This window comes from Macadamia integrifolia, chromosome 9 (assembly GCF_013358625.1).
Source record: "Macadamia integrifolia cultivar HAES 741 chromosome 9, SCU_Mint_v3, whole genome shotgun sequence".
NCBI lineage: Eukaryota > Viridiplantae > Streptophyta > Magnoliopsida > Proteales > Proteaceae > Macadamia > Macadamia integrifolia.
Window position 1 is genome coordinate 24,388,011 of NC_056565.1, and position 26,075 is coordinate 24,414,085.

A 26,075-nucleotide genomic window follows, 5' to 3' on the forward strand; every position below is an offset into this window, starting at 1 on the left:
AACAGTGAGGCCTGGGTTCTCTGGTCTCTCTTGTGTTCTTATGTGACGCTTATTTCTATCTTTTTAACCTAAGACAAGTTCACTACTTCAGAAGTGGACAATAGATGATCAAACTACAACACTTTATCCATAGGAGGCATTACCAAAAAAAAAAAAGGAAAAAAAGAAGAAGCTACATTGTTTGCATATCTCACATCTAATGTTTTTGGCCCTCACATTCATGTAGCTAATCTCATATGTCATTATGATTCTATTTCTTTCACGTTTTAGAGTGCTTGTGCTGGAAATAGGAGGCCAAAGCCTACCTCAGGTCTTCAAGGAAAACCTTTCACAGATGCTTAAAGGGTGTGCAAAGTTGGAGGTAAAATCTGGTGATGCACCTCTCTATTTTCATAATATATTAGTCCATTAGACATTTCAAACATACCAATCAGATAATTTCTTGCTTATTTCATGCAAATATCTTTTTCCTACAATGCAGACATTGAATTTAAAGATTCGAGGAACAGAGCTTGATGCAGATGGTTTTGAGTCCATTGAGCTCGTCCTACCCAGAACTATCAAAATTCTGCAGCTGCAGCCTGTACTCGAACTTGATGTGATGCAATTCATGCATGAAACTAGAGTAGATAGAAAACCTGTAGAAAGCACCAGTTTGAGCATCCCCACATGTCCCACACCTATTGATATGAGATTGCGTTCTATATCACTTGTCTTGGATATTATATCAGATGAGCTTCTCATCGCAATTGCCAACAATCTTCAGTTTTTGGTAGAGCTAGATCTTGAAGACAGACCAATCAAGGAACCATCATTGCACCACGACATGACCAATAGTGGGCTTCAGTCATTGAGTTCTTGTAGGCATTTGACTTGTCTCTCTCTTATGCGCAGTAAGCAAAATTTTGCCACCACTTTCAAAAGAATAAATGACATGGGTATGTTTCTTCTTGCTGAGGGTTGCAAAAGCCTTGAATCAGTAAGACTTGGTGGATTCTCTAGAGTCAGTGATGCTGGATTTGCTGCAATTCTACATTCATGCAGGAGCTTAAAGAAATTCGAAGTTTTCAGTGCCTTTTTCTTGTCAGACTTGGCCTTTCACAACTTCAGTGAGGCCCCATCTTCCCTCACTGAAGTACGACTAATTTCTTGTAGTCTTATAACCAGTGAAACTGTTGGGAAACTATCCTCGTGTAGGAGTTTGGAGGTGCTGGACCTGTGGGGGTGCAAGAGTGTAGCAGATAACTGGCTGGGCTTAATTTCAACTCTTAGTGGACTGACTACTTTGAATCTTGGTGGGGCAGATATTACTGACAACAGTCTATCGGTTCTTAGTATGGGAAATTCACCCATCGCATCCTTGTGTCTCCGAGGCTGTAAGAGGGTAACTGACAAAGGGTTAGGTCTTCTGTTTCGGGGTGGAGGAACAATTAGTGAAACATTGTCAGCGCTTGATTTGGGTTACATGCCTGGGATATCAGACAGAGCTGTCCATACAGTTGCTGAGGCTGGTCTAGAGATTACTGATTTGTGTCTTCGGTATTGCTACTTTGTCACTGATGCTTCAATGGAGGTTCTGGCTTCAAAGAGATCTAAAGAAGGAAGCAAACCAATTCGAAACCTAGATCTTTATCACTGCATCGGGTTATCACTCAATTTATCAGCATTTCTTAGGAGGCCTTCATTCTGTGGTTTGCGTTGGCTCGGCATTGGGCAGACTTCTTTATCAAATAGAGGAAATGTGGGATTTTCTGAAATTTGCAGGGATCGTCCATGGTTGACAGTATGTTGGGATGGCTGTGAAATGGGATGTCACAATGGATGGCAATTCCATGGTCCTGATGACCATCTTTTTTAAGGATTGTACAATCCTGAGTATGTATTATGTGTCTGTATTCTAGATTAGCTTCCCAAAGGGAGTCGATGAACCCATTGAATGTTAGGCTTATGGCCCCTGATTGCTGTAGAGAAAATTTGGATATTCAAAGGTTTCATCAGGAAGCCACTACAATATAAGATGACATGCTAGATTGTCTAAGATCTTATCTAAAGGAAGCATACCATCATTATCTTTGCACTTAAGGAATATGTAACATCTGAAAGATATGTCTGTTACATTCATTGTTAGAATTCTTGTGCCTTTAGAGTTTTTGTATGCATACAGGGAAAAGTCAATAACATATTAATCATTGAACTACATGGTTTAGCAGTTTATAATGCAAATGTTCCATAATCAAGTGTTGGAACCCCAAACACTATAGTCATAGGCAACTGGAAAGTGCATTGCTTATATCACCCCATCAGCTTTTGGCTTACTTTCAGCACCAATGCTAGATGCTCCTGATGCTGCTATGAGGGCCAAAATAAAAGTTATTTCTGTTGCTGGTTAGTACTTGAAATTTCTTGTGTAGCTTTAACAGATGCAATCAAATGATATTTGATCCCAGTTTTAAAATATCTGAAATTTTTTGCATGCATAGTTATATATCCATGTATCTAGTTTAATGTACATGCAAAGAGTGCTAGGGCATTAACATGTATGGATATCAGTTATGATGTTTCAAGAATTGAAGTCTAAGATTCAACATGGGATACAGAGATCCAATTGCAGTTACAGTCACAAAAGACCTTTTAGAAGCAGCCTTCAAATCTCTGCAAGTAGCATGGCTTTGGTTGCTGCTGATCCCTTATTAGATCTTTCATCTCCAGATGCACTTTTATTCTCTCCTTTATTTTTTATTCTTACAGAATTACTATCATGCAAGCTGATGCATCTTGAGGTCTGTACTATCATTCAAGCTTAAATCTCTCAAGAAGTCTTCCAACCTCAAAAAAGTAAAAATAATTATTGTCAATGGCTCATCATCCTCATCTTTATACTTGGTAAGTAACAGCCTAAATGTATTTTCCCACAGCAATATAAAAGTCAGTTTTGAGATGTTTGGTTAAGCAATTGGAAATGTAAAGGTAAATTCAATACATGGTGACCTATATGGTTTAGATGAGGCCCCAAATTGACATCGAACTAATACATTAGATGAACTATCCATATTTTTTTGTGTGTGTGTGGGGGGGGGTGTTGGCCGTGAAGGTGAAAGTTTTCTTTCAACTTTCTTTCATTCTTAGGGAAGGAAGAATTCATTCACCATATGTGAAGTAACCTCATGATTGAACTCTTGGGTCATCATTGCACTCTCATCCCTATTCACGAATGAATTGAAATTTATCTCTCCTATGACCATTTGACAGTACCAATGCCATCCTCTTTTACCATGGATGAAGGAAACTTGGTCTTGGGGAGAAAAAAAAAAAACTAATCTTTAGAAACTCAAAAGAAATTGAGAATTTTTTTTTCACCCCATTGATGTATTCCACACCCATGATCCTAGGGTCATTATTATTCCTTCTAATTGAATGTCCGAAGTCACCCCGTAGCTTATGCAGTGGTAAAACAAGCTTAGCAACGTGACAGATGTTTAGGTCAGAAAGTTTGGGTAGGGAAAAAGAAACAAGGATTTAATATAGCCTTTGCTACCATCACAAAAGTGGTATTTAAAGGACAAGAGATCGTTATCTGCTTATGCAATCTTTGCATAACTGCAGAACCAATGAGAGTACACATAGGAGTATCAACATGGAATGCATTTTGATTTCCTGAGTGCCACGCGATCGGGTAGCATTAAGTTTTTCTAAATTTAGGAAAAAGTTTCCACATGACATTTGTGTTTTGCACACCAAGACTAACGAATGGGGGACCTCTCTCTCTCCTAACAAAAAGGGTGGAAAACTTGTATTTGTTTCTCACAAACTACCACAAATATTCTACCAAAAAAATTTGTTTTGTCTATATCTCCATCTTCTTCTTGTTTTCTCTCTTTCTTGTGGAATTCCACCTCATTTCCATTTCCTCTCTTTCCCATAGTAGTGGATTCCACTAGAAATTATATATTTCATTATTTCTTTTCTTTTCATTGTCAACCCAACCCACAACATGTGGGATCCATCCTCACAAGTTTTCTACCAATTTTTATCCATCAAACAAACAAGCACTTATCACGAATTTGTAACTAAAACCCTAAGATATTCAGCCAAACTAGTACTCGTCTAAGAGGGAACCTTCTCCCTTAATTTCATTAGGTTCACAAAACAAGATTCTTTCCACAGTTTAAGGGGGCATTTGGTTCGAATTTTCCATCAAATCACATTCTATGGAATCAGTTTCTCATTAAATTTAAACCATTTGACTCATTTTTGTGAAAAGCTGATTTGGAGTCGTGGTGGCCAGTAGAATCCTACATTTCAACTAAAATCCATGACTCATTCAGATTAACCTCAATAGGTTAATCCAGGATCGAGTCACGGTTTCTAGGGTTGCTATAAAAAACATAGATTCACTCTGAATCAAAATTTTCGGAGTCGTGCAATTCTTACGGTGAAGGTCGATCGGATTTTACTTGAAACATAGAGACGGAGGTGAGATTTCTCTTCGTCTTCCTCTTCTTCTTCTTCTTCTTCTTCTTCTTCTTCTTCTTCTTCTTCTTCTTCTTCTTCTGCTCGAGGATTCTTCTTCTTCTTCTTCTTCTTCTTCTTCTTCTCGAGGATTCTTCTTCCTCTTCGTCTTCGTCTTCGTCTTCTTCTTCTTCTTCTTCCTCTTCTTTTTCTTCTTTCTTCCTTGTCTTTTTCTTCTTCTTTTTCTGTGTTTAGGGTTTCTGACGTTTACCCTCCTTCCATGATAGATGCTTGCAGCTGAGAAGAATTTGAAAACCGAGTCGATTGAAGGTGAGATTTCCCCTCTTCTTTGTATTCTTGGCCTACATTTGTGTTTTATTAAGATTATTGAAGTTCGGTTTCTATTTTTCAGGTTGTAAACTTTATATCTAGGGTTTACCCTCTTTCCGAATCAGACGCTCGAATCCGAGGTTTGAATCTGCAAAACCGAAGCTTGATTTAAGGTGAGATTTCCCTTCTTATGTGTTTTTTTCTTCTTCGTCTTTGTGTTATTAAGATTATGGAAATTCGGTTTCCATTTTTTCAGATTTTCTTCTTCTTCTTCTTCTTCTTCTTCTTTCTTCTTAGTCTGTGTTTAGTTTCTCACGTTTAAGATTTGAGTGGCTAGAAAGCAGTCGGGAACTGCGAAGGCGAAGAGAGAGAGAGAGACCTACAGTTTCTTTTGCTCTCTATGTTTTCCATTTTTTCCTCTCTGGTAAATGTTGATACATTTGGTGAAGACCATCGAGATCACTTCTTTACTGAGCTCAGGTAATCCATTCGATCATTTCCTTTAACTTCCTTTATTATTCTGTAAAGAATTTCTGTTGCAGAGATAGTTTGTTTCCATTTTTGTAGTTTCAGATGCTTAAACTTCACTACCATTATGTTTGGATCTGATGAGACTGTGTTTTCTTCTGATTTCTTGTTGTAGATTTCTGATTGATAAAAGGAGTAGCGATCATGGCACTCTTGAGGTCAATCAAAAGGGCTATAGTTGATGATCCCATCACTGTTTGATCAAGGTGTGTTTTCAGTCTACGGGTTTGTTGGTTTCAGTCTAGGGGTTTGATGATCCCATCACTGTTTGAACAATACTATATCTGATTTTTTTCTTGGTGTGTGGGGTTGGGGGAGGCTACTGTTTATTGGTTGGGTTTCGTGATGTTTCTCTTTTGTGATCTCCTTGCTCGGCGTCCTTCATTGGGCCTTTGGGGGTATCTAATGCATTGCATCTTTATAGATGGTTTCTTGCTATTTCTTTGTTGTGCTCTCCTTGTTGTCTCTTATTGGGGTGCCCTGTTGTACTGTGTCTTTACAGATGAATGTTTTTAGTATATATCTACAAATATATGATTTTGATGCAAATAAATCACCTAATTGGGGTTATTTTATTAGAAATCAGTTGTTTTTTGGGTTATGTATGTATTGTGCTTTTGATCTCATGTGTTTTCATTGTTAATAAGCCACTTTAATGGACTTATAAAATGGGTAGAGGCTAAACATACAAGATTAGTTAAATGTCTTTATTTTTTTCATTTTAATTGGTATTAAGTTTTTTAGTTAGGCTGGATTAGGATTCTATAAGTCCATTCCTATTATGAATCAGTTTATTTACATTATTTTAGTTTGCTAGTTAATTTATATTATCTTATTAGTTAAGGATTGGGTTAAGCCTTTCCTTTTTAGTGTTTGAGTTTGTCTTTGAGTCCTTTATGTAAGTTTGTAAGGGGTTTTAGCCTAGTACATGAATTTGATTAATGAGATTTTGGCTTGAGGCTTTTCTTTTGCGACTGAGAAAGTATGCATTTCCTTTTTAGTGTTTGAGTTTCTTTTTTTTTTTTTTTTTGCATGAATTTGAGTTAGGAGAACCTAGCGATTAGAATACCTTCAAATTTTGAGGATATGTTCTTTACTGTTCTAGAGAGACTCGATCAGAATCTCTATCAGATCTGACCTGCAGATCTGGTTTTATTACTGAATTTCCTATTCTACCCTTATCTCTAAGTTGAGATTCTACTTTCTGAATATTGACTCGATCTACTGGTTTTATTAATCTTTTACCACTGTGATTTATATCCTTATTTTCTGAGTTCTGTTTTGAGTGGTAAATTTACTGTTATACCCCTCTCCTTGTCCAACTAGGATTGACTGATATTCTCATTTCCAGCCCTTGGATTGAGTTGGGATTTTCAGCAAGTGTTCTACCCCTGATTTACTGAACTCGATTTGAGTTTCAGGTTCATCCAAGTCTTTGATTGAAAGTCATTACAGTTTTGCATATTCTGATTTAATTTTCCAGATTTTCACTATTTCTCTAATTGGGTTGAATCTGGCCGTTGAATCATTGTTGTCTTTTGAAAGCTTATTAACCTGACATCAACCTACCTATGTCTAGAGTATGAACTCCATCGGATTAGGTTAAATTTTGACCTTATGGTCGACCTATTACTGTTTTGGGTTGACTTGGATCCTGTCGAGGGGTGTTTAGCATGAACCTAGAACGTATCGGGGATCAATTAATGTACAAGGTAACACTGTAAGTATGTGGAAGTCAAGGTTCTTAAGGTGCCTACTTATTGTCTCTTTTGGTGAAAAACCTTCATTGGGAACTTTGGGGGTATCTGTTGCATTGTATCTTTATAGATGGTTTCTTGCTATTTCTTTGTTGTACTCTCCTTGCTATCTTTTATTGGGGTGCCCTGTTGTATTGTGTCTTTACAGATGAATGTGTTTAGTATATATCTACAAATATTTTAAATGGGTCTTTGATTTGTATCTTTAAATTTGAAATGGTGTTGTAGGTAGGGAAAAAAAATCTTATACCTTATTCGAGATTCAGGCAACCAGACGTCTGGTTCAGAGCAGGGCAGGTGGCAAACAGAACTTACCCAAGTAGCAATAGAGTTGATTGAGATAAGCATCAGGAGGCCCTACATTCAGATTTCCAACTTTGTGTGTTTATGTGTAGATACAAAATCTGAGCATCCCCATGCCTTAAGAAATTGCTATCCCAACTTCTTTTTAGGGTATAAGGCAATTGCAATTCACTTTACCCATTTCTTGAATTTTGTTATGGAAATGTAAGTTTTTTTGCACTGCATTATGTAGTTTCCATCTTATAGGTGGGCTATGATTTGAGGTCTTATACAAATTGAAACTGAATTAAAACTGAATAATTTTCTTAACATCAAAACCGAATCATATTGAATTGATTCAGTTTATTCGGTCCATGCATGGTCTCATTAATTCAGTTCAAATTCGATTTAAGTGGACTAATTTCTGCCTGACTTAAATTAATGTTTATTTTTAATGAAGAGCAATGGTCAATTCTGGCTATTATGTTTTTCTTGAAATGGAAATGATTCTTTGTTCTTTGTTGATATTTTGATTGAGTCTATATTAATGAAAGAATTTTGTGTGCCAATAGTACCATGTACTACACTATGTAGAATTGGTGCTTATAACTTAAGTCTTGTAAAGCACCGATTTGTAACTGAATCTTCTATATAGCACCAATTTATTATTTGTTTAATTTGAATGTAGATTTACTTTTACAATGGAGTTTGATGACGGCTACAAGAGGTGAAGGAAAATCATAATCTTTGCGGCGACTGCTGTTGTTATAGCAGTAGACCAGTATATAAAAAAATATCTGAAGAAAGAGCCATACTGTTGTGAACCCCTACGCGGTATTATTGAAACAGAGAGAATTATCAGTCACACTGATAAAACCTGTCGAGAACAAATAAGGTTAAGCAAGAGGGCTTTTTTCAGTTTAAGTCATTTGATTAGGGAGAAGGGTCTATTGAGGGATAGCAGATCTGTGCAAGTGAATGAACAACTAGTTATGTTTCTACAGACAGTAGGACACAATGTTAAAAACCACGTCATTGCACACAAGTTTGGACATTCTGGTGAGACTGTAAGTAGGTACTTTAACCTTGTATTGGGAGCAATCATTAAATTGTACCCGATACTATTGAAACCTCCAAGTGTCGCAGTGCATCATCGAATAACAAGTAATGAAGGAAGATTTTACCCTTATTTCAAGGACTGCATCGGAGCCATAGATGGATCCCATATCCCTACGTGGGTGCATCTAAGTGACCATTCGAGGTTCCGTGATAGGAAGGGTGATATTTCCCAAAATATTCTTGCTGCCTATGACTTTGACATGAAATATACTTACATTCTTTCTGGTTGGGAAGGATCAGCATCAGATGCTTGAATTCTAGACAATGCATTGCATAAAGACGGTGACGAAAAATTGGTGCTGCCACGAGGTAAATATTATGTCATTGATGTTGGGTATGCTAACCAAGCGGGGTTCTTACGGCCATATCGAAACGTTCGATACCATCTGAAAGAGTGGAGAAATATTGATCAGTCACCAAGTGATAAAAATGAATTGTTTAACCCGAGACATTCACAATTAAGAAATGTGATTGAACGTTCATTTGGCCTCCTGAAGTCAAGGTTCAAGATCTTGAAAAACCAACCAGAATATCCTTTCAAAACACAAGCAAGAATTGTGTTGGCATGTGTGCTGTTGCACAACCACATTCTTACACAGAATAATGTTGAAGAAGAAGAACGATGGCTTGATGAAGAGGATGAAGAGGTTGAAGAAAATAGTACTAGTACCCAATCCACCCCTCACCAAGTAAATGATGATGTTGAAGATGATAGTTCTGATGGCGAGGATCATGTGCAGGAGAATGGTGATTGGGATCTATTTCGAGAACAAATTGCTGACCAGATGTGGGTTGATTGGGTTGCAGACGATTTGTCCAACTCAGATTGAGTATTTATGAACTAAAATATTTTTTATTGATTAACTTCTATTTGGAATGTATTTCTGATGTGGACAATCTTAATTTTTTTTGCATGGTTTGGGATGACTGCATAACTTAAACATACTTGGTTCTAAAATTTTGCTTGGTTTGGGATGACTGTATAACATAAACATACTTGGAAGCAAATTTTTGTGTTGTGGGATGCATGTATGTGGACTATTAACTGAATTGCAATGCTAGGTTTATGGATTTCCCAATTAGTAATTGTTATTATTGCTTGGTTTAAAATTTTGTGTTGTGGGTTGCATGTATGTGGACTATTAACTAAATTGCAATACTAGGTTTATGGATTTCCCAATTAGTAAGTGTTATTATTACTTGGTATTAATGAAATATACTCATATTGTATATGGTGTATTTTGTTAGTTTTGATGTGATGGAACCAACAGGAGATTCTAATAGTAGGTCATGGGACATTGCTTCATGGCCTAGTGCCGTTTCTCATTACATGTTGGAGTGTATATTGAAGCAGTACAAGAATGGTAAGAGTGGAGATAATGGACTGAAAAAAGAGCAGTTCATTGAAATTGCCAACCAACTGAAAGAGAAATTATTTACTAGTTACGATTGTGAACAAGTGAGAAACCACTTCCGGATTTGGGAGCAAAGGCTTAGAGCATTGGGTGACCTACAGAAGCAAAGTAGATTGGGTTGGAATGCATCTGATATGAGATTTGATGCTCTTCAACACTTCTGGAATGACTATAGGGTATAATGGAATTTTTTAAATTATAATTTCTATATAATTGTGTTTTTTTTTCTTACTTACAACATAAGCACATTGACATTGTCCTTTATATTGCTAGAAAAAAGAACAAAAGTATTGGAAGGAACATAGTGTGCTCCCAATTCACCTTGAAGTTGGAGCTTTGCTAAGGAAAGAGATGGCAACTGGGAATGATTCAACAGTCCCCTCTGAAGCTGCCACTGAAGTTATGATGGACGTGATAGGTACTCAGGTTGAGGGAATAGGGAACAATGATAGTGTTGACTATGAACCTATTGAAGAAGAAGAAAGTGTTCCTTCCACTCCCATTGGTAGTACCAGCCATTCTCGAGGAAGACCTCGTGGGTCCGTCAATAGTGGTAGAGAAAAGAGGAAGAAGGGTGTAGCTGAAAAGGTGGTAAGTCCATTGAAATCGATTGCTAACTCAATCGAAAAGATGGTAATGAGTGAATCTCAGTCTGAATTTGGGAGAACAATTATAAATGTTGTTGATGTCATTCCAGACCTCAATTTTCAACAAAAGTTTAAGGCCAAGGAATATTTCATGGCTAAGAAGAATTCTGCCATTATCTTCTTGGAAACAAGAGTAGAAGATAGGCGAAATCTACTTGAGATGTACTTTCCAGAGATTGAGAAGAATTGAGGTGACAATAGGAAGTGTGAAGAATTCGAAGACAATGGTTTTTTGAATATAAATTTGATGTGTTTGGTTGATGTAACTTGATATTATGTTAAGTCTGTGACAGTATTTTCTATGCATATTTCTTCTCTTGAAAATGTTTCTGTTAACTTACAGATGACATCGAATTTATCCGCTTATGCTATTGCGAAGTGTGATTACTGTGGTAAAGATTGTTCAATTTTCACTTCTAAGTCAAGGTCACATGTTGGAAGGAAATTTTTTAAATGTTCATTGAATTGCCTCTTCTTCATGTGGGTTGACCATCTTAAGATGTGTGAGTGTGGGAACGGTCAATGTAAGGTCAGAACTGCGAAGACAAGTGCAAATTATGGTCGATATTTTTGGTGTTGTCTACAATCAATTGGGGTATGAATTTCTTAAATTTTTTATTTTTTATTTTTTTAGGAAGATTTTTTTTTTCAAATGTTTAAGATTTGAATGTTTATTTCTTTATATTCTTATAAGATGATTATATTTGCTACCTAGGTTGAAAACAAAGGTTGTGGAATGTTCGAATGGATATCAAATTCAAGCCCAAGTTGTCATACTTACCAGACTCCACCTGGGTCACTATGCTCAGAAACCTCAACTTCATCATCTCCTTCCCCTTCATCGGACTATATCAAAGGATACTTGAACGGTGCAATAAAAGAATCAGAGGGTCATACGAGGATATTGAGAGATGTTCTTGACACAATCAAGAAGCTTGATTTAAACAAAAATGTAGGATGAACTTTTTTGAAATTTTTGGAAAACAAAAAGGTCGAAGCCATTGTAATGATAAACGTTTCATTATCATTTGATCCTAAGTACCTATATTACTTGTATAAGTCGTCGGAGACTATTGTTTCTACCCACTTTAAAGAAGAGTTATCTCCATAATCCAAATCAAGTTCTAGTTTAGGCAATTTTCAGATCTGAAGCATATGGAATTACTGCTGATCTGACCAACAGATCACGATTCTGTATAGTTATGATTTAATTTGCCATATATAGAGGGTTGCTCTTTCGAGGTTTGAAGGCCATCAATAATAGAGATGGCCATCAGTTAAAATTTTCACATATTACCATAAAAAAGAAAAAATAAAAAAATAACCAATAAAGTACATGTGTGGAACAAATTTTGGTTTTTGGTTTTGTTTTTTGGATTTTTTTTTTTAACCCAACAGAACATGGGGTCAAAGACTCAAGGGTAACCAAACAGTTTACACTCAGAATCAATGGCTAGAATCAAGGTAATCAAACAGTTTTTCACTCAGAATCAAGTGACAGAATTAGGGTAACGAAACAGTTTTCCACTCAGACTCAAATGACAGAATCAAGGGAACCAAACAGTTTTTTTACCAAAAGGTAATTTGTAATACCCTACTTCTTAAACCCGGTCTGATTACACGGTTGACCCAGTTTAACCATGCAAGACCCGAATCAGAGAGAGTTAAAGTGGGTTCCTTATGGACTATGATGGCAATGGTGACCTTAAACACCGACTGACCCGACAAGTCCGAGCCAGTGCCAGAAGAGATGGGTGTACCCAAGCCATGTACATGCACCTATCATAAGGTCATGTACGGATAAAGCAGGTATGTAGCCGTATATCAAGGCGCATATGTATATTACATTGTATGCCAAGAGTGAGATTCGTGCCGAGGGTCGAATTCTGTCAAAATCCCACTTGATTGCCCAAGTTTTGGCCCTCAGGTGGGCGGACAGGTGGGCGCATCCAGCCACCTGAGTGACCCACCCATGTGAATACTTAGTTATTTTAAGAAGTATATAGCATTTATGTTTTCTTTTCTTTTCTCATTTATGACACTCGTACGTTGGTGAGAAGAGTAAAGAGGAGAGAGAAAAGAAGGGAAAGAAGAGGAGAAGAGACGGAAGAGGAAGGAGAGATGGATTTCAGCGGCACCGAGGCTTGATCTTCCCATTCTGACGTCGGAAGAGTGATCTCCAACACTAGATCTACGTTTAGAGGTGAGCAAAGGCTGGGTTCCTTAACCTTTCACCATACCCAAGTAAAACCCTTGATTTGGGTAGGGTTTCTTGAGATCTTGTAAATCCCCATTAAGATGATGAATCTAAGGTTTAATAGATGATCTATGTGTTGATTTTGAAGGATTTGAAGGAGTGTTTACAAGGTTGGAGAAGCATTGGTGATTTGAAGTGATTTTGGGGGTTTTGAAGGAGTTCTTGAGCAAAGAAGGTAAGACGGCTTTCCATTCCTTAAATCTAACCTAGATCTAGGTTAGAACCATCTTATGAGACCCTGAATGTGTGAAGAATGGGTTTGGAAAAGCCCCATTTGAATCCCCAAAGGTTGGGGAAAGTTTGGGGAAGAAACAGCAGTTTCTCGCCAAGACCAGTGGGCCAAACCAGTGGACCCGCCTAAGAGGGCAGGACCCTCGGGCCCAACCGGTGGGCCAGACCAGCGGCCCACCCTACCCGTCGGTCTTAGTAGGACCCTCGGGCCTAACCGGCGGGCTAGATCGATTGGCCAGACCGGCGGGCCGACCAGTGGGCCGACCTACCCGTCGGTCAAGACCGGTGGGTTAGACAAGTGGGCTGTCCGACCCACCCGAGAGGCTCCGAACGTGATTTTTATGTCCGATTGGACCCAAAACGGATGTGTGACCTTCTTTTAGGATTCTAAATATGATCTTGTCATTGGATCGTGTTAATCTTGATCCCTAAGTGGTGAAATACTAACCCCGCTCACTCATGATAGGTTCACCAAATCTCACGTTTCTCGTACCGGATCTCACACATACCGAGCGTGAATCCTTGTACACTACAGGTAAGAGGGGAGAGGACGTTTGGCCTTGTTTCAAGGCATTGTTTGGCATTCATTTAATCGTATCTAGTCTAGCCATGTCATCATGAAAATGCTATGTAGATTAGTCATCCTCACATTGTTATGCATGGGCCATGGGTGTTGTGTTTATTTTCTAATTGCCAAGTGATGATATGCTTATGTGGTGAATGTTGACATCATTGTGCATGATGCATTAATAGATTAGATGCCGTAGTCGGCCTGGAAATGAGTGCATTAGTGACCCCTGGTATGGGACGTGGTGGCACTATGCAATCGTACTATTGTCATATAGGAGCATGCGGTTTAGGATTATCACCTTCCCGTGCTACGACCCTTCCCAACAGGGGTTAAAGTGTTGGGTTACCATTTGGGGGGAAGCAGTGGTGGCGGTTGTCGGGTCACTGTGGCGGTTAGACATTACGCCCGACTGGTCATTAGGACAGTCGGCAACTCGGTGGTATATTCAAGAGGGTCAATCGTACTGCTTTTAAATTGCTGGAGTCAGCATCTTTAATTTTCAGTCATTTACTTTATGTTGAGAGCCGGTGGTCGGCATGTTTTATTTTTTCGAGTACTCACGGTGGGCCTTCTCCGACAGCCCTATGGGTGTATCGCGGGATAGAGTTTGCGGCTCGTACCTGGAGTATACGCGCACTGTGGTTGTAGTAGCACTAAACCAAAGACTTAGTAATGTTGCTTAGGTTGATGTGATTTAAAATGTATTGCATAGCATATAGTGCATATAGTTGTGATTTGTTGTGTGGACTGTTGTGTGGTCCACCTTTTCACTTACTAAGCTAGTGAACTCATCCCATGTGTGCACCTCTTTTAGATAATTTTGCAGGTCATCCATCTAAAGAGCACGGGGGCGGGTCCCACAGTTGAGTTCCCTGAAGAAGACTGGTGGGCCCCTGAGGAGTTAGAGCACAACATTGATTGCTCGTGCGAGAGTTGTGCTGCTGGACTGTAGTTCTGATACCGAGCTGAGCTCCACTTTTGATGCCGAGCTGAGCTCTACCTTGTGATGCCGAGCTGGGCTCAACCTTTGATACCGAGCTGAGCTCTAAGCTTTGATACCAAGCTGAGCTTTAAGCTTTGACACCAAGCCGAGCTGTACACTCTGAATTTTTGATGATTCCTTTTGTGTACTTGATATGTGAATTGTACTCTTATTGTGTAAATATCATGCCTTCGGGCCCATATGTATTTAACTATTGTATCACAATTCGGGTATCAAGTATTATGGGAATATTCACAGGTAAACCAAGTCTTCCGCTGAACTGATGAGCTCTTTCTTAGTTGTGTGTATGCTGTGGTAGAATACTGTATCAGATAATCCTGGCAGGTTTGGGTTAACCGGTGTTAACCCGGTCACTGACCCGGTTCTGTATGAACGGGGTGTGACATAATTATTCCAAAGAAACTCATTCATATGAGTTAGATCCAGAATCCTAAATCCTTAGAATTTGATCCAACGGATGATTCGAGCCAAACGACCCCTAAAGTCATAGGAAAGACTAAAGTTATGATCTGGTTCAGATTAAGTTTATATTGAAGAGTTTGATATCTGAATTGAGAGTTTGGAAGAGCTAGCTCTGCACTGTGTGCCTAGATGAGCACATGAATCATGAGGCAGACCAGTAGTAGTGTGAAGTGTCAGCTGTAAATCAACTTCATGTGCCCATCGATGATCGTGGAGCAAAGCTTGACGTGTAGTGCCAAGTTACCCTTTTTTTTTTTTTTTTTTGTGTGTAGAACAGTGCCAAGTTACCTGATCCATTAATGTGAGGAAAGTATCTGAATGTAAACTTTGACAATGGATCACTCAATGACTATTATTTTCATGTTTTCCCATATGGTTTTAAGGTGTACTATTTCCCACTCACATGGGTCGGCTGTTTATTATATTTTTCTTTTCACTGAATATATGGGATCCATATAGATGATATTATTCTCCACCATTAATATGATATAAAAATTCTTCCTATGCTAGTGTCGTGGGAAACTCTCTCCCTTCATATATTTAGTGAAATGATTTATATGATTGTAACTAAAGTGATGAAATGGTCCATTCTATTTCTAAATAGGTATTTGGGTATAGTTGTTTTTGGAGGATTTGTTGGATACTGTTATGCAGTTGCTGCCCCCTTGGAGCTCATTATTTTATTTTTATGTTTACATTCTGAGGGGTTTCTGGAAAAAAAAAGTGATGAATTTTCTGAGTTGTAACTTTTTTATCGTATCTAAAAAATTCTTTAAGTTAGAAGTTAAAAAAAAAAAAAAAAAAAAAAAAAAGGAGCACAAAATAATTGGTAAGAAAATTATTTGATATATATAATTATACCTGTGAAATGATAGGATTTTACTCTCTATGAAAGAAGTAATGTGTTATAATATAAGGGTTGGGATCACTACTTGTCTGTGTGGCCATTCTGTTGTGCAATGGCCAACTAAGAGAAGTGGAAAGGAATCCACATGGGGGGTAGGGTAGTCTTTTCACCACCTATGTGTCTGTGTATAAGGGCATGTTACCCAATAGCGCTCTTTTTCTTCTATACTAACAAAAAATAAAAAGTAATTTTACACCTTTTTCACCATCTTTAGAGGTCTATAAGTCGTTATTAGTATGCAAACCTCCTCTCTCCTTCTCTATGTCAACTTATGAAAGCTTTGTTATAAGATCCCACGGCAAGAGAGTGTGATCTTGTTAAACTACTTCCACATAAGATAGGGGTGTTGAATATAGTCTGAACCCAATAAAATCAGATTAAATTGAAATCAAATCAAATCGACCAATTGACAGCTAAAAGCTTAAGTTTTTGGATGTGACACAAAGCTAAACCTCCTGTGCCATATTTTATTACTCTTCAACACTACACTTTTCCTTCTCATTTACGTTTACAAATTTCATTTTTAAATTTAAAAAGAATAAGGTGTTGTATATTTAAAATTTGAATCTGTTGCACATACGATTATCTAGTCGTGCATGTGATGAGCCAGCGGATTCAAACTCTTGTATTTAGGACCAGATCCTCTCCATCTGGCTGTATCTCCGAAGTCATCTCATACCATTCATGGGTGTGGGGATCACTTTTTGTGTGTGGGGGTGAAACCTAATTCTTATGTTTAAAACTGATGGCGGAGGAACACGGCAGACATTTTTACATTGTTCACACACGTTGCACCAACAAAATTTAAAGCTGATCCCATACATGGCCGCATTTGCTACAATGTTCACACACAGATTTCTCAGTATCAGTGTCTATCTTCTGTAGTTTCTACTACGTGGCATCCTACAACAGGCAGAAGCTTCCTATAAATGACCACTTCTCCTTCTCTAGGTTTGCATCGAAGTGAAGAAGTAGAACCAGTACCACTTCAATCCAAAATGTCCCTGCTCCCACGCTTTGTGTTGTTGCTCCTTGTAGTGGCAGCTTTCGCCACCATTCCCTCTCTAGCTGATGAACATGGCGGACCCCATCATGATGGTGGTGGTGATGATCACAAACCTCCCCATTCTGAGAAGCCACCCCAAGAACATGATCATCATGAACCACCAAAGAAGAATCCTCCTACTGAAGAGCCTCCCCACCATGGTCCTCACCCTCAGGATGCCCTTGATTCTCACCATGTGAAGCAGCACGCAACTCCCGGGAAGAAGCCACCACCACAGCACAAGGGTCCTCCTCACCACCCTGGCCAGACTCTGCTTGAGGATGCCCAAGAATTAGCTGGAATGCCACGGAAGGTGAACCCATCTTCCAGTCCATTAAAGAAGACATCACCACCTGAGAAGAAGCACCCTGGCCCTGGTCCTTCACACAAGCCTAAACCTCCTGTTCATCATGAATAGAGCCATATCGCTTAGCTATGTACTACTGTAGTGTCTAGCTATTAAGGGTAAGAGGAGTGTGTAAAAAATAAATGGCTAGTGATGGCAGTCTAGTAGTATAATGCTGCTCCCAGTGAAGCAAAGAACATTCCTATACTTGTGGGAAATGGGAACTGCTCTTGCTCTACTATGTTTTAGCCTTTTATGTATTATGCATTATGAGTTGCATGTTTGAGAGTTGAGATCACAAGGACTTGAAGAGGGGTATTTCATATTCCTTATATTGTAATCCATGACAGATCAGTTATATTAAGCACCACGTATATTTCCAAGTCATTAGATGGAATCTTTTTTTGTTGCTTTGTTTTTCATTAAGTTCTGAATCTCAATATTCGTAGAGTCTGGATCAGGTCTTCATTTGAAAACCATTTTCGTATGTTTCTTGATCTCCACATGGAATTCATTCAATGTGAAAACCTATTGTAAAAAGAGAGACAACAAGTGAATTCCACCAAACCATTCTTGTACAAGGACCTAATTCTGATGCATATTCGTGTGTGGGTGGGAGTTGAGACTTTTAGGACATGAAGTGCACGTTCAAATGAATATACGTGTTGAGGATCTGAACAAGAGAATATCACGTGTAGTTATTTTTTATTAGTACCTACTTTATTTATTTCTGATGGGATTAGGAGAGGGATTAGGAGAGGGAGATGAGAACCACCAGGAGGCTCAAACCCGAGACCTTCTGGTGAGCATGGACTTTTACTACACCACATTGCACAAACTACATTAGATAGTTGTCCTCGTCAGCTATAATATTATTCAATATTTTTACCTATCATCCGACCCCATTTGTGTTGGACTTTTACTACACCACACTGCACAAACTACGTTAGACAATTGTCCTCATCAGCTGTGTCCTCATCAGCTGTAATATTATTCAATATTTTTACCTATCATCCGACCCCATTTGTGTGAGAGAGAATGGAGGTATTTTCCCTTGATAACAGCCTACTCTCCCATTTTAATTTAATTTTTATTTGTTAGATTAGTTAATTATTTTATTTTTACACCGTTATAATGCCAATATTATTGTAAATATAATGTAATATTGCATTTTACGTTGTTATAATGCCGAGTTTTTGTAAACAATATTCTAGGACTCTGCATTTTATGCCCTTATAATTGCAAAATTCCTACAAAATGGTTTTCCAAATTCTCCCCGTTTAAGTAGTCATAATTTTTAAAATAAACAAATATTCCCTTTGTTAAGTTGTTATACTGTCAAATTTGGATTTCTAATATGCTCAATATTTCATATTTATATGTGGTAATAACATCAAAATGAACTTCTATATCAGTTGGGGTTGGGTGCATAAAACCTTCCCAGACCTTGACACCTACCTAGAGATCTAGGAAGTCCAGAAGCCTTATCCATTTGAGTTATATCTCTCCTCGTAAGGGAGCGACCATTTCGGGTCCTAGACCCTTGTCTAGGTGGCAACCCCTAAAAAGAACCTAGGTGTATCTCTCTTCCATGGCGGTCTCCACAAAGTTGAAGATGGAGGTGTGAAATTCAACGTTTGTACCTATAGTACCCGAAGCCGAGTAACGTGCTCTTGTAAATACAACTTTTGAACTTATCTGGCTTTACTAGCTTCTACAATATATGAGTGCCAACTTCTCAATTCTGATCAAACTCAGAATCAATAGCAGTTGGGATTAGACTCGATCGAATGGATTCATCCTTTTTTTTTTTTTTTAATTGATATGTTGGAAAATTTTACGTACCTTTATATTAGAACCTGTCCATCGCTTGGAGAGTGCTCGACCGCACTGCTTTATACCTTACTAGTGGATCAGTATTGGATTAGGGATCAACCATGGTCGATACTGATTTGAACCGGGACATCCTAATCGATTCGATACTATTTTTAAAACTTTGATTCTAACTCCCTACTTATTGTAACAACAAGAGTGTTGCTCAAATTGCTCATAATGATGTGTTTAACGAACGCACCAAACATATTGAGATTGATAGTCACTTTTTTCGTCATCATTTGCTTTGTAGAACTCTCACTCTTCCCTTTGTTTCATAAGTGCATCAACATGTAGATCTATTTAACTAAAATGCATCCAATTGGGAACTTTCATTGATTGGTGTCCAAACTCACGTTGGTTTTCTCCGATCCACCTTGAGTTTGAAGGAGGTGTTTACGTATATTGTCTATTGAATATTATGAATTACCTTGTATTGTCCTTCCTTATATGGTCTTTTCTTATGTAGACCTACCTTATATGGGTACGTATCTTTCTCGTGTATTTAATTATACCTTTCTAATGAATACACAAATCAAGGTTTTACCAAAGTTATCAATCTGCAACCTTACGAGTATGACTGAAGTTAAGTGGCAAATAAGATATGTCTTCAATCTGAGTATGCTAGCTAGCATACTTAAGGAGACATTTGCACACTTGGATAAGCAACCGCACCCTTGTGTAGATGAACCTGAACAGTTTACATGTTTTTAGGGTCTTTATCTTGAACACACTCACACATTTGTGGAGAGTACGTCCTCTTGATAGGAGGAGATGTCCACACACACGGAAGATTCCACAAAAACAAACACTTTTCTACCATATATAAGTCCCCAAACTTGAAGAAATCCACACACGTGAAGACGTATCACATTATGGTGTAACTAATTCCAAAAAATACGAAATTCGGTTAATTAAATTTTTAAGTTATTTTGCAAGTGATAAATTAATCTCATATCTGAAAAATGTATCTAACTAATATGCATGGTAAGAGTTTTAGGTAAGTTTATACAATCATGATTATAAAAATTTCTATTTCTTTTCAGATATATTGATTTCACTTCCCTTTCACTTCTATTTATTTATATTAAACTCGAGAGTTTGATATTGTCCTAGTGGATTGCTAATTCTTCTAAAAAATTCCTCTTCTTTTGCTTGGAACTTGGTGAGGTTGAGAGGTTTGTTTATTTTCTTGTTTAGGTTGGTTTAGTTTAACTTTTCTATTCCTTGACATTGCTTAAGCTTTTAACCAAAGAAATCTAATAACCCCAAAATTGTTGTCGGTGTTGGGATTCCACTGAAAGTATTAACCACTTATTTTTACTTGCCTTTTTTTCAAATGTTGTTTGAAAATGTATTCTTAGAAATTGTTGGTTGATCCATAGAATTATCCTCCCTTTCGACAGAGAATGGAGATGGGTTTTGAAAACCTTTTACGACAAATCTTCATATGATATTCTACGTAAGAATGATTCATCACATCTGGTGGAAAATAAATAAAAGGAGATGAACAATATCATCACACACCATCGAGAAAATCTGCAATACTATCTCATATGAAATTCAAAGCAAAATCCTTTACGATTATGTGGTGTTACCTAACTCGAATGGGAATAGGCATCTTGTCCTATCTTGTGATCTGCCTCTCATTGCTCTCCCCTCCCTCATCCCTAATTTTGATGTATCATCCTTGGCTTTATTTCTTCCCCTTGGATTGCCTTTTTTTTTTTCTAATATATTTTCTATGAAAAAAAAAAGAAAAAAGGTAAGAGTTTCTCACTGGTGTACCAAGGAGATTGAGATCTTTATATTGACACGGGGAGAAAATGCATGAAGCATCACATTTCTCATTTGAAATGTTGAGAATCCTTTACCCAATAAAATAAAATAAATGTCGTTGAGAATCTAAGGCATAGTTTGACAACGTTCCATTTTTTCTGTTTTTGCGTTTTCTTATTCCCAGAAATGGAGAAACAACCTAAAAACGTTTGATAAAGTTGTTCCATTTCACCCGTTTCTACAAATATAAATCAAAATTTATGCCTATTTATGATTCTAGAAATGACTTTGAAGCGTTGTTTCTAGAAATGAATTTGAGAAAAAAAAAAAAAAAAAAAAAAAAAAGGTTATTATGCCAAATAAATCTCTTTACTATTTAAACTTAAAATTAGGCTATCGAACCCTCTCTTCTTTTTGGACATCTGATGATACTATTGAATTTTTTTCGTGACATTATATCTATAAAAATATTTCAAGAAACAAGTTTATCAAACATTAAAAATTCCTTTTTATTTTAAAAAACATGAAAAATCATTTCTACTATTTCTAAACGTGATCAAGCGGTGCACCACCACCGCCGCCGCCGCCCCTCGATGCTGTGTTACCAATCTGCGTACCTAGAACTCTATGGAATTAAGTGACGCCAGCAGTGAAGCATAAAACAGTGCACGGGTTGGTAGAGCAGCTGGACCTACCATTTCAAACTCTCTTTCACATGACACCCACAAGTCTCTGATGTATCTTACGTCCCCATCGGAACAGCTGCGTAATTTTAGGTTAGGCTGGAAAATTTGACGTCTAGCTCACTGACTCTATCATCTAATTAAAGCGGAATTCTATCCCAAAAAATCTAATTAAAGCAGCAAGGAACCGCAATCTTTGACATTGCTTTACCATCTCCTCCTTTACGAGGCTCCCCGCCTTCCCCAGGAGAAGACAAGTGAAGGTGAAGCCCGTGAAGGAAGGAGAGAGGAAATAGTGGATCCCACTTGACCAAGAGCCGAAAATCTATCAATTCGTCCTCTTGTCTTGTCCATGGTCTTCCGCGTCACAACGACTATTGTCAAAATGGAAAAATTCCTTATCCTTTCTTTATTAAAAGAAGGGAGACAAGGTAAAGAAATTAAAGGTAATCTTGCCTGAGATGGCCGCATTTGCCACGCTGTTCACACACAAATTTCTCAGTATCAGTGTCTTCGAGTGTCTTCTCTATTTTCTACTACGTATGTGGCATGCTACAATAGGCAGAAGCCTCCTATAAATGAACCCACTCTTCTCTTTTAGGTTTGTGTCCGAGTGAAGAACCATCAAAAACATGGCTCTGCTTGCACGCTTTGTGTTGTTGCTCTTAGTGGTGGCAGCTTTCGCCACCCTTCCCTCTCTGGCTGATGAAGATGTCAAACCTCAAGGACATGGTCATCATGGACCACCAAAGAAGAAGCATCCTCCTGAAGAGCCTCCCCACCATGGTCCTCACCCAAAGGAAGAAGCCCTCGATTCCCCTAACTTGAAGCAGCACCCAACTTCCGGAGTGAGGCCACCACCAAAGGGTCCTCCTCATGGTCCTCCTCACGGTCCTCCTCACGGTCCTCCTCATGGTCCTCCTCACCACCCTGGCCAGCATCTGCTTGAGGATGCCCATGAATTAGATGGACACACTGGTCCATTTAAGAAGGGATCACCACCTGAGAAGAAGCCTCACCCTGGCCCCGGCCCTGGTCATCATGGGTAGAGCCATATCACTTAGCTATGTACTACTGTAGTGTCTAGAAATGAAGGGTGAGAGGAGTGTGCAAAAATAAAAAGTAGTGAATGAGAAATCCTACTAGTGTGGTAACTGCTCTTGCTCTACTATGTTTTAGATATTAGGCGTTATGGGTTACTTGTATGCTTGAGAGTTGAGATCAAAGGAAGAGGTTCACTTCCTTGTATTGTAATCCATGGCAGATCAGTTATATTAAGCACTACTTATTTCCATATCATTGATTGGATTAATGGGATCTCGATCAAGAGCCTTCATCTCTTCTTCTTCTTCTTCTTCTTCTTTTTCCTTTTTCTTTTTTTATTTTTTATTTTTTAATTTTTTTTTTTTAATAAAATTCAGAATCTCAATATTCGTGGTTGGAGTTGGGGACACTGTGATGTGGAGAATAGAGATTGAGACATGAAAGGAGACTGGTGGCAACTAACTGAGCTAGTAGTTGGCTTCATCCAATCTTGTTTTATGGGTACAAGCAGGAATGTCTAGACTGCCATGGGTAGTTTTGATGGGATGGCCTTACTGGGGCTAGACCCATTTTAGACATGGACTGGATTAGGACATTGGCCATTTCGAATTTGGACTTAAACTGGTCATGGCCAACGGTTTTTGCTTATAGGCCACAGGTTTTGGCTGAAAATTAACAGCCACGTGCACAGGTTCTAAGTTGAGATAGAGACACGGCCCAGACTTCCAATAAGGGTGCTGGAGAAGAATGGTTTTCTGTCAGGGAAGATGGCTCCTGCGCCAGCACAGGGTCAATAGGAGGAAATAATTAAGGAAGAATAAATAAGGATTAAATCTTTGACTTTCAAAAGAGGTGGGGCTGTCATTTCATCCCACTTGGCAGTCGGTCCACCTCATTGCTTGTGGACAGAATTTTTTTTTCCTTTTATATATTTTTTTTAAGCAATAGATCATTATCAAGTCATGTGATTTCTATACCAACGTAAGACCCAATGAGAATACATATAGAAGTATCAATATTGATGATTTTTTATTTTTTTACAATCCGCATAATGGTAAATTTGTATCCTCTTGTGTCTAAGAAGCACATGCAATGGCCACGCAAACTGGGTAGTCTTTTTTTTTATTTTACCCTAATAATTATTTGGTGGGGCCATCAAATGGGATGACCAATCTAGATTGTGGTGATGGACCACCTAAACTGGATGTTACTTGGACAGTGCTTAACCCTGAAGTGCATGAAATTAAACTTGTAGACCAAATAAATCCGTACTTACAATGACCTCCATATATAGTACCAAGAAGAAAGAAATAAAAAATGACCTATATATATATAACTACAAAAGAATGAATATACACCTTAGGTAGCTTGTATCTGTTCTTAAGAAGCATATAATGGAGATTAGCTCACCGCCACTTCACGTCTACTACGTACAGTCCCTTTCAAGAATAGCCCACGGCCTTTTTTTAGGTAAAAAATTGCCCACAGCTGAATCAACTCCAATGACCGCCCAACCCAAAGAGGTATTTCTTTTATAATAGCCAAAGAAGCCTTAATAATAATCCATTTATTGGACCACAGAACGTGAGAGCAACTTCTCCCACTTCTTGTGTTTTTTTTTTGGTAACGAGGCAACTTCTCCCACTTCAATGGTGTATAAAAGGTTGGTTTAATATTCTAATTCTAACGATTCTAGGTTTTTAAGGGACAAATTTTTCTATCTGAGAGTGACACGTGCGTCACTGACGTATCGTTGTGTCTCTTCTAAAAGTGTGCGCCACTATGTTTAGATACAGGGGTCACTCTCGGACAGACAACACTTACCATTTGATTTAATTTGAAATTGAAGGAAATTTTGCAAAGACATAATAGTCAAGTCTTTGATCTCTACAAGAAGCACCTAGGAAATCTTCCCCGAAGCCCTTAATTCAATACCATGTTACAATTTCGTGGGACAAAAATTCATGGATAGGGAAGGGGAACAAGCTATTCTACTCTCATGTCTAGTCTTGACCAAAATGGAGTTCAACGTGTATATTTGGTCAACTTCAGATTTTAAGATTTTCCCACAAAATGATCAGAAATATCAAACTATTATTATTAAAAAAAAAAAAATGGTTGAAAACAAAGGAATGACATTAAAATGGAATTTGACTTTGAAATGTGATAAATCTCTAATGATCCAAACCACGCATAATCTATATATTCAACAATTGGAATTGCTGCATAAACTTATCAAATGGCAAAGCTAGCAAAGCAGCTGTGACATGAAAAAGTTTTTTTTCCAAAAAAAAAAAATCACCTTAGCTACCATATATTATTATAACAATTCATCAAGATTCCCATTTTATCATTTTATTTATTTTGATAAAGTTGTATCCTTTTACGTTTTTTGCTACCTAGAATATTAACTCTTCTCCACCATCCAACATTATTAGTTTCTCCAAAAGTAGGTTATTAGAGGGTTCAATAAAAGAGAATATTGTTAAGGTATGAATGAGTGTATTAGTAAAATGGGAATTTTAATTTTTTTTTTTTTAAAGCTAGTCAAGAGACTCAAGACAACCCTTGATTGAGAGCTGTGGGTGATCCATATCCAACAAAAATAGATTAAAAGTTGATCTACATTCAAATTACAAACATGAACAACCAGCCAGTACAGTTGAATTATTACCAAATTAAGATTCGTATAAAAATGAAACCTCATACTTTTAGCATAACATTCAACAAATTCATAATAGGGTTACTAATATATTGTCTGATTTCGCTGGTCTTGATTCTTGAATGCCACTATTATTATCTTTACAAGGTCAAGGATTTAAGAGTAGAAGAATAACTATCATTGTTGTAGTAAGTAGGGAAGGGAAAGAAGAAGGGGAGTACCTTTTTAGTTATGTTTCTTTAGAGTCTTGAGTCTATTTAATTATTATACATAGTTTAATTAATTGGTAGTATCAAGCATAGAGTCCACTAGTTGAATTATGATTCCCCCACCCCATTCAAAAAAAAAAGAAAAAAAGTTGAATTGTGACAAAAAAAGTTGAATTGTGATCAACTTTCTTTAAAAATTCAATTAAGACCTTAACGCGGGTTATGAATTTGTTTAGTTGGTTATCTTTGTCATAGCGTGTTGATGTTAAAGAACATAGGTCATCATAGACAATCTAATAATTAAATTAATATTTAATTATACCTCATCATGTAAAAATCCTTGATCAAGGGACTGCCTAGGTTAAAAAAACAAAAGCCACATTATTTGTACAATTTTTGTAAACATTGTTAGTAGCTTTTCATTCATGTTATTAATTTTTTTTTTCTTTCTATTTATATTTTTTGGAGCCATTGTAC

At 37.7% G+C, this 26,075-nt stretch overlaps 4 protein-coding genes across 4 annotated transcripts; all 4 read left to right on the forward strand.

The window, feature by feature from the left end:
* Positions 1 to 85: 85 nt before the first annotated feature.
* On the forward strand, positions 86 to 2,038 carry LOC122088531 (F-box protein At-B-like). The gene is made up of 2 exons (XM_042657828.1): positions 86 to 361; positions 482 to 2,038. The coding sequence occupies exons 1-2, from the start codon at positions 245 to 247 to the stop codon at positions 1,856 to 1,858; spliced, it is 1,494 nt and encodes a 497-aa protein (XP_042513762.1). The 5' UTR covers positions 86 to 244; the 3' UTR covers positions 1,859 to 2,038.
* A 7,536-nt stretch (positions 2,039 to 9,574) lies between these two features.
* Positions 9,575 to 10,717, forward strand: LOC122089643. Its single transcript, XM_042659358.1, has 2 exons — positions 9,575 to 10,056; positions 10,154 to 10,717. Exons 1-2 carry the CDS (start codon positions 9,697 to 9,699, stop codon positions 10,715 to 10,717), a joined length of 924 nt encoding a protein of 307 aa, XP_042515292.1. The 5' UTR covers positions 9,575 to 9,696.
* Positions 10,718 to 16,956: 6,239 nt separating this feature from the next.
* On the forward strand, positions 16,957 to 17,421 carry LOC122089644 (early nodulin-75-like). The gene has a single exon (XM_042659359.1). It carries the CDS (start codon positions 16,957 to 16,959, stop codon positions 17,419 to 17,421), a length of 465 nt encoding a protein of 154 aa, XP_042515293.1.
* A 4,894-nt stretch (positions 17,422 to 22,315) lies between these two features.
* Positions 22,316 to 22,732, forward strand: LOC122089645 (histidine-rich glycoprotein-like). The gene has a single exon (XM_042659360.1). It carries the CDS (start codon positions 22,316 to 22,318, stop codon positions 22,730 to 22,732), a length of 417 nt encoding a protein of 138 aa, XP_042515294.1.
* The last annotated feature ends 3,343 nt before the right edge of the window (positions 22,733 to 26,075 follow it).

Coding starts and splice junctions, on each gene's coding strand:
- LOC122088531 (XM_042657828.1), top strand. CDS start 245: ATGATTCTATTTCTTTCACGTTTTAGAGTGCTTGTGCTGGAAATAGGA. Junction 362..481: donor AAGGGTGTGCAAAGTTGGAG/GTAAAATCTGGT, acceptor CCTACAATGCAG/ACATTGAATTTAAAGATTCG.
- LOC122089643 (XM_042659358.1), top strand. CDS start 9,697: ATGGTGTATTTTGTTAGTTTTGATGTGATGGAACCAACAGGAGATTCT. Junction 10,057..10,153: donor ACTTCTGGAATGACTATAGG/GTATAATGGAAT, acceptor TTATATTGCTAG/AAAAAAGAACAAAAGTATTG.
- LOC122089644 (XM_042659359.1), top strand. CDS start 16,957: ATGTCCCTGCTCCCACGCTTTGTGTTGTTGCTCCTTGTAGTGGCAGCT.
- LOC122089645 (XM_042659360.1), top strand. CDS start 22,316: ATGGCTCTGCTTGCACGCTTTGTGTTGTTGCTCTTAGTGGTGGCAGCT.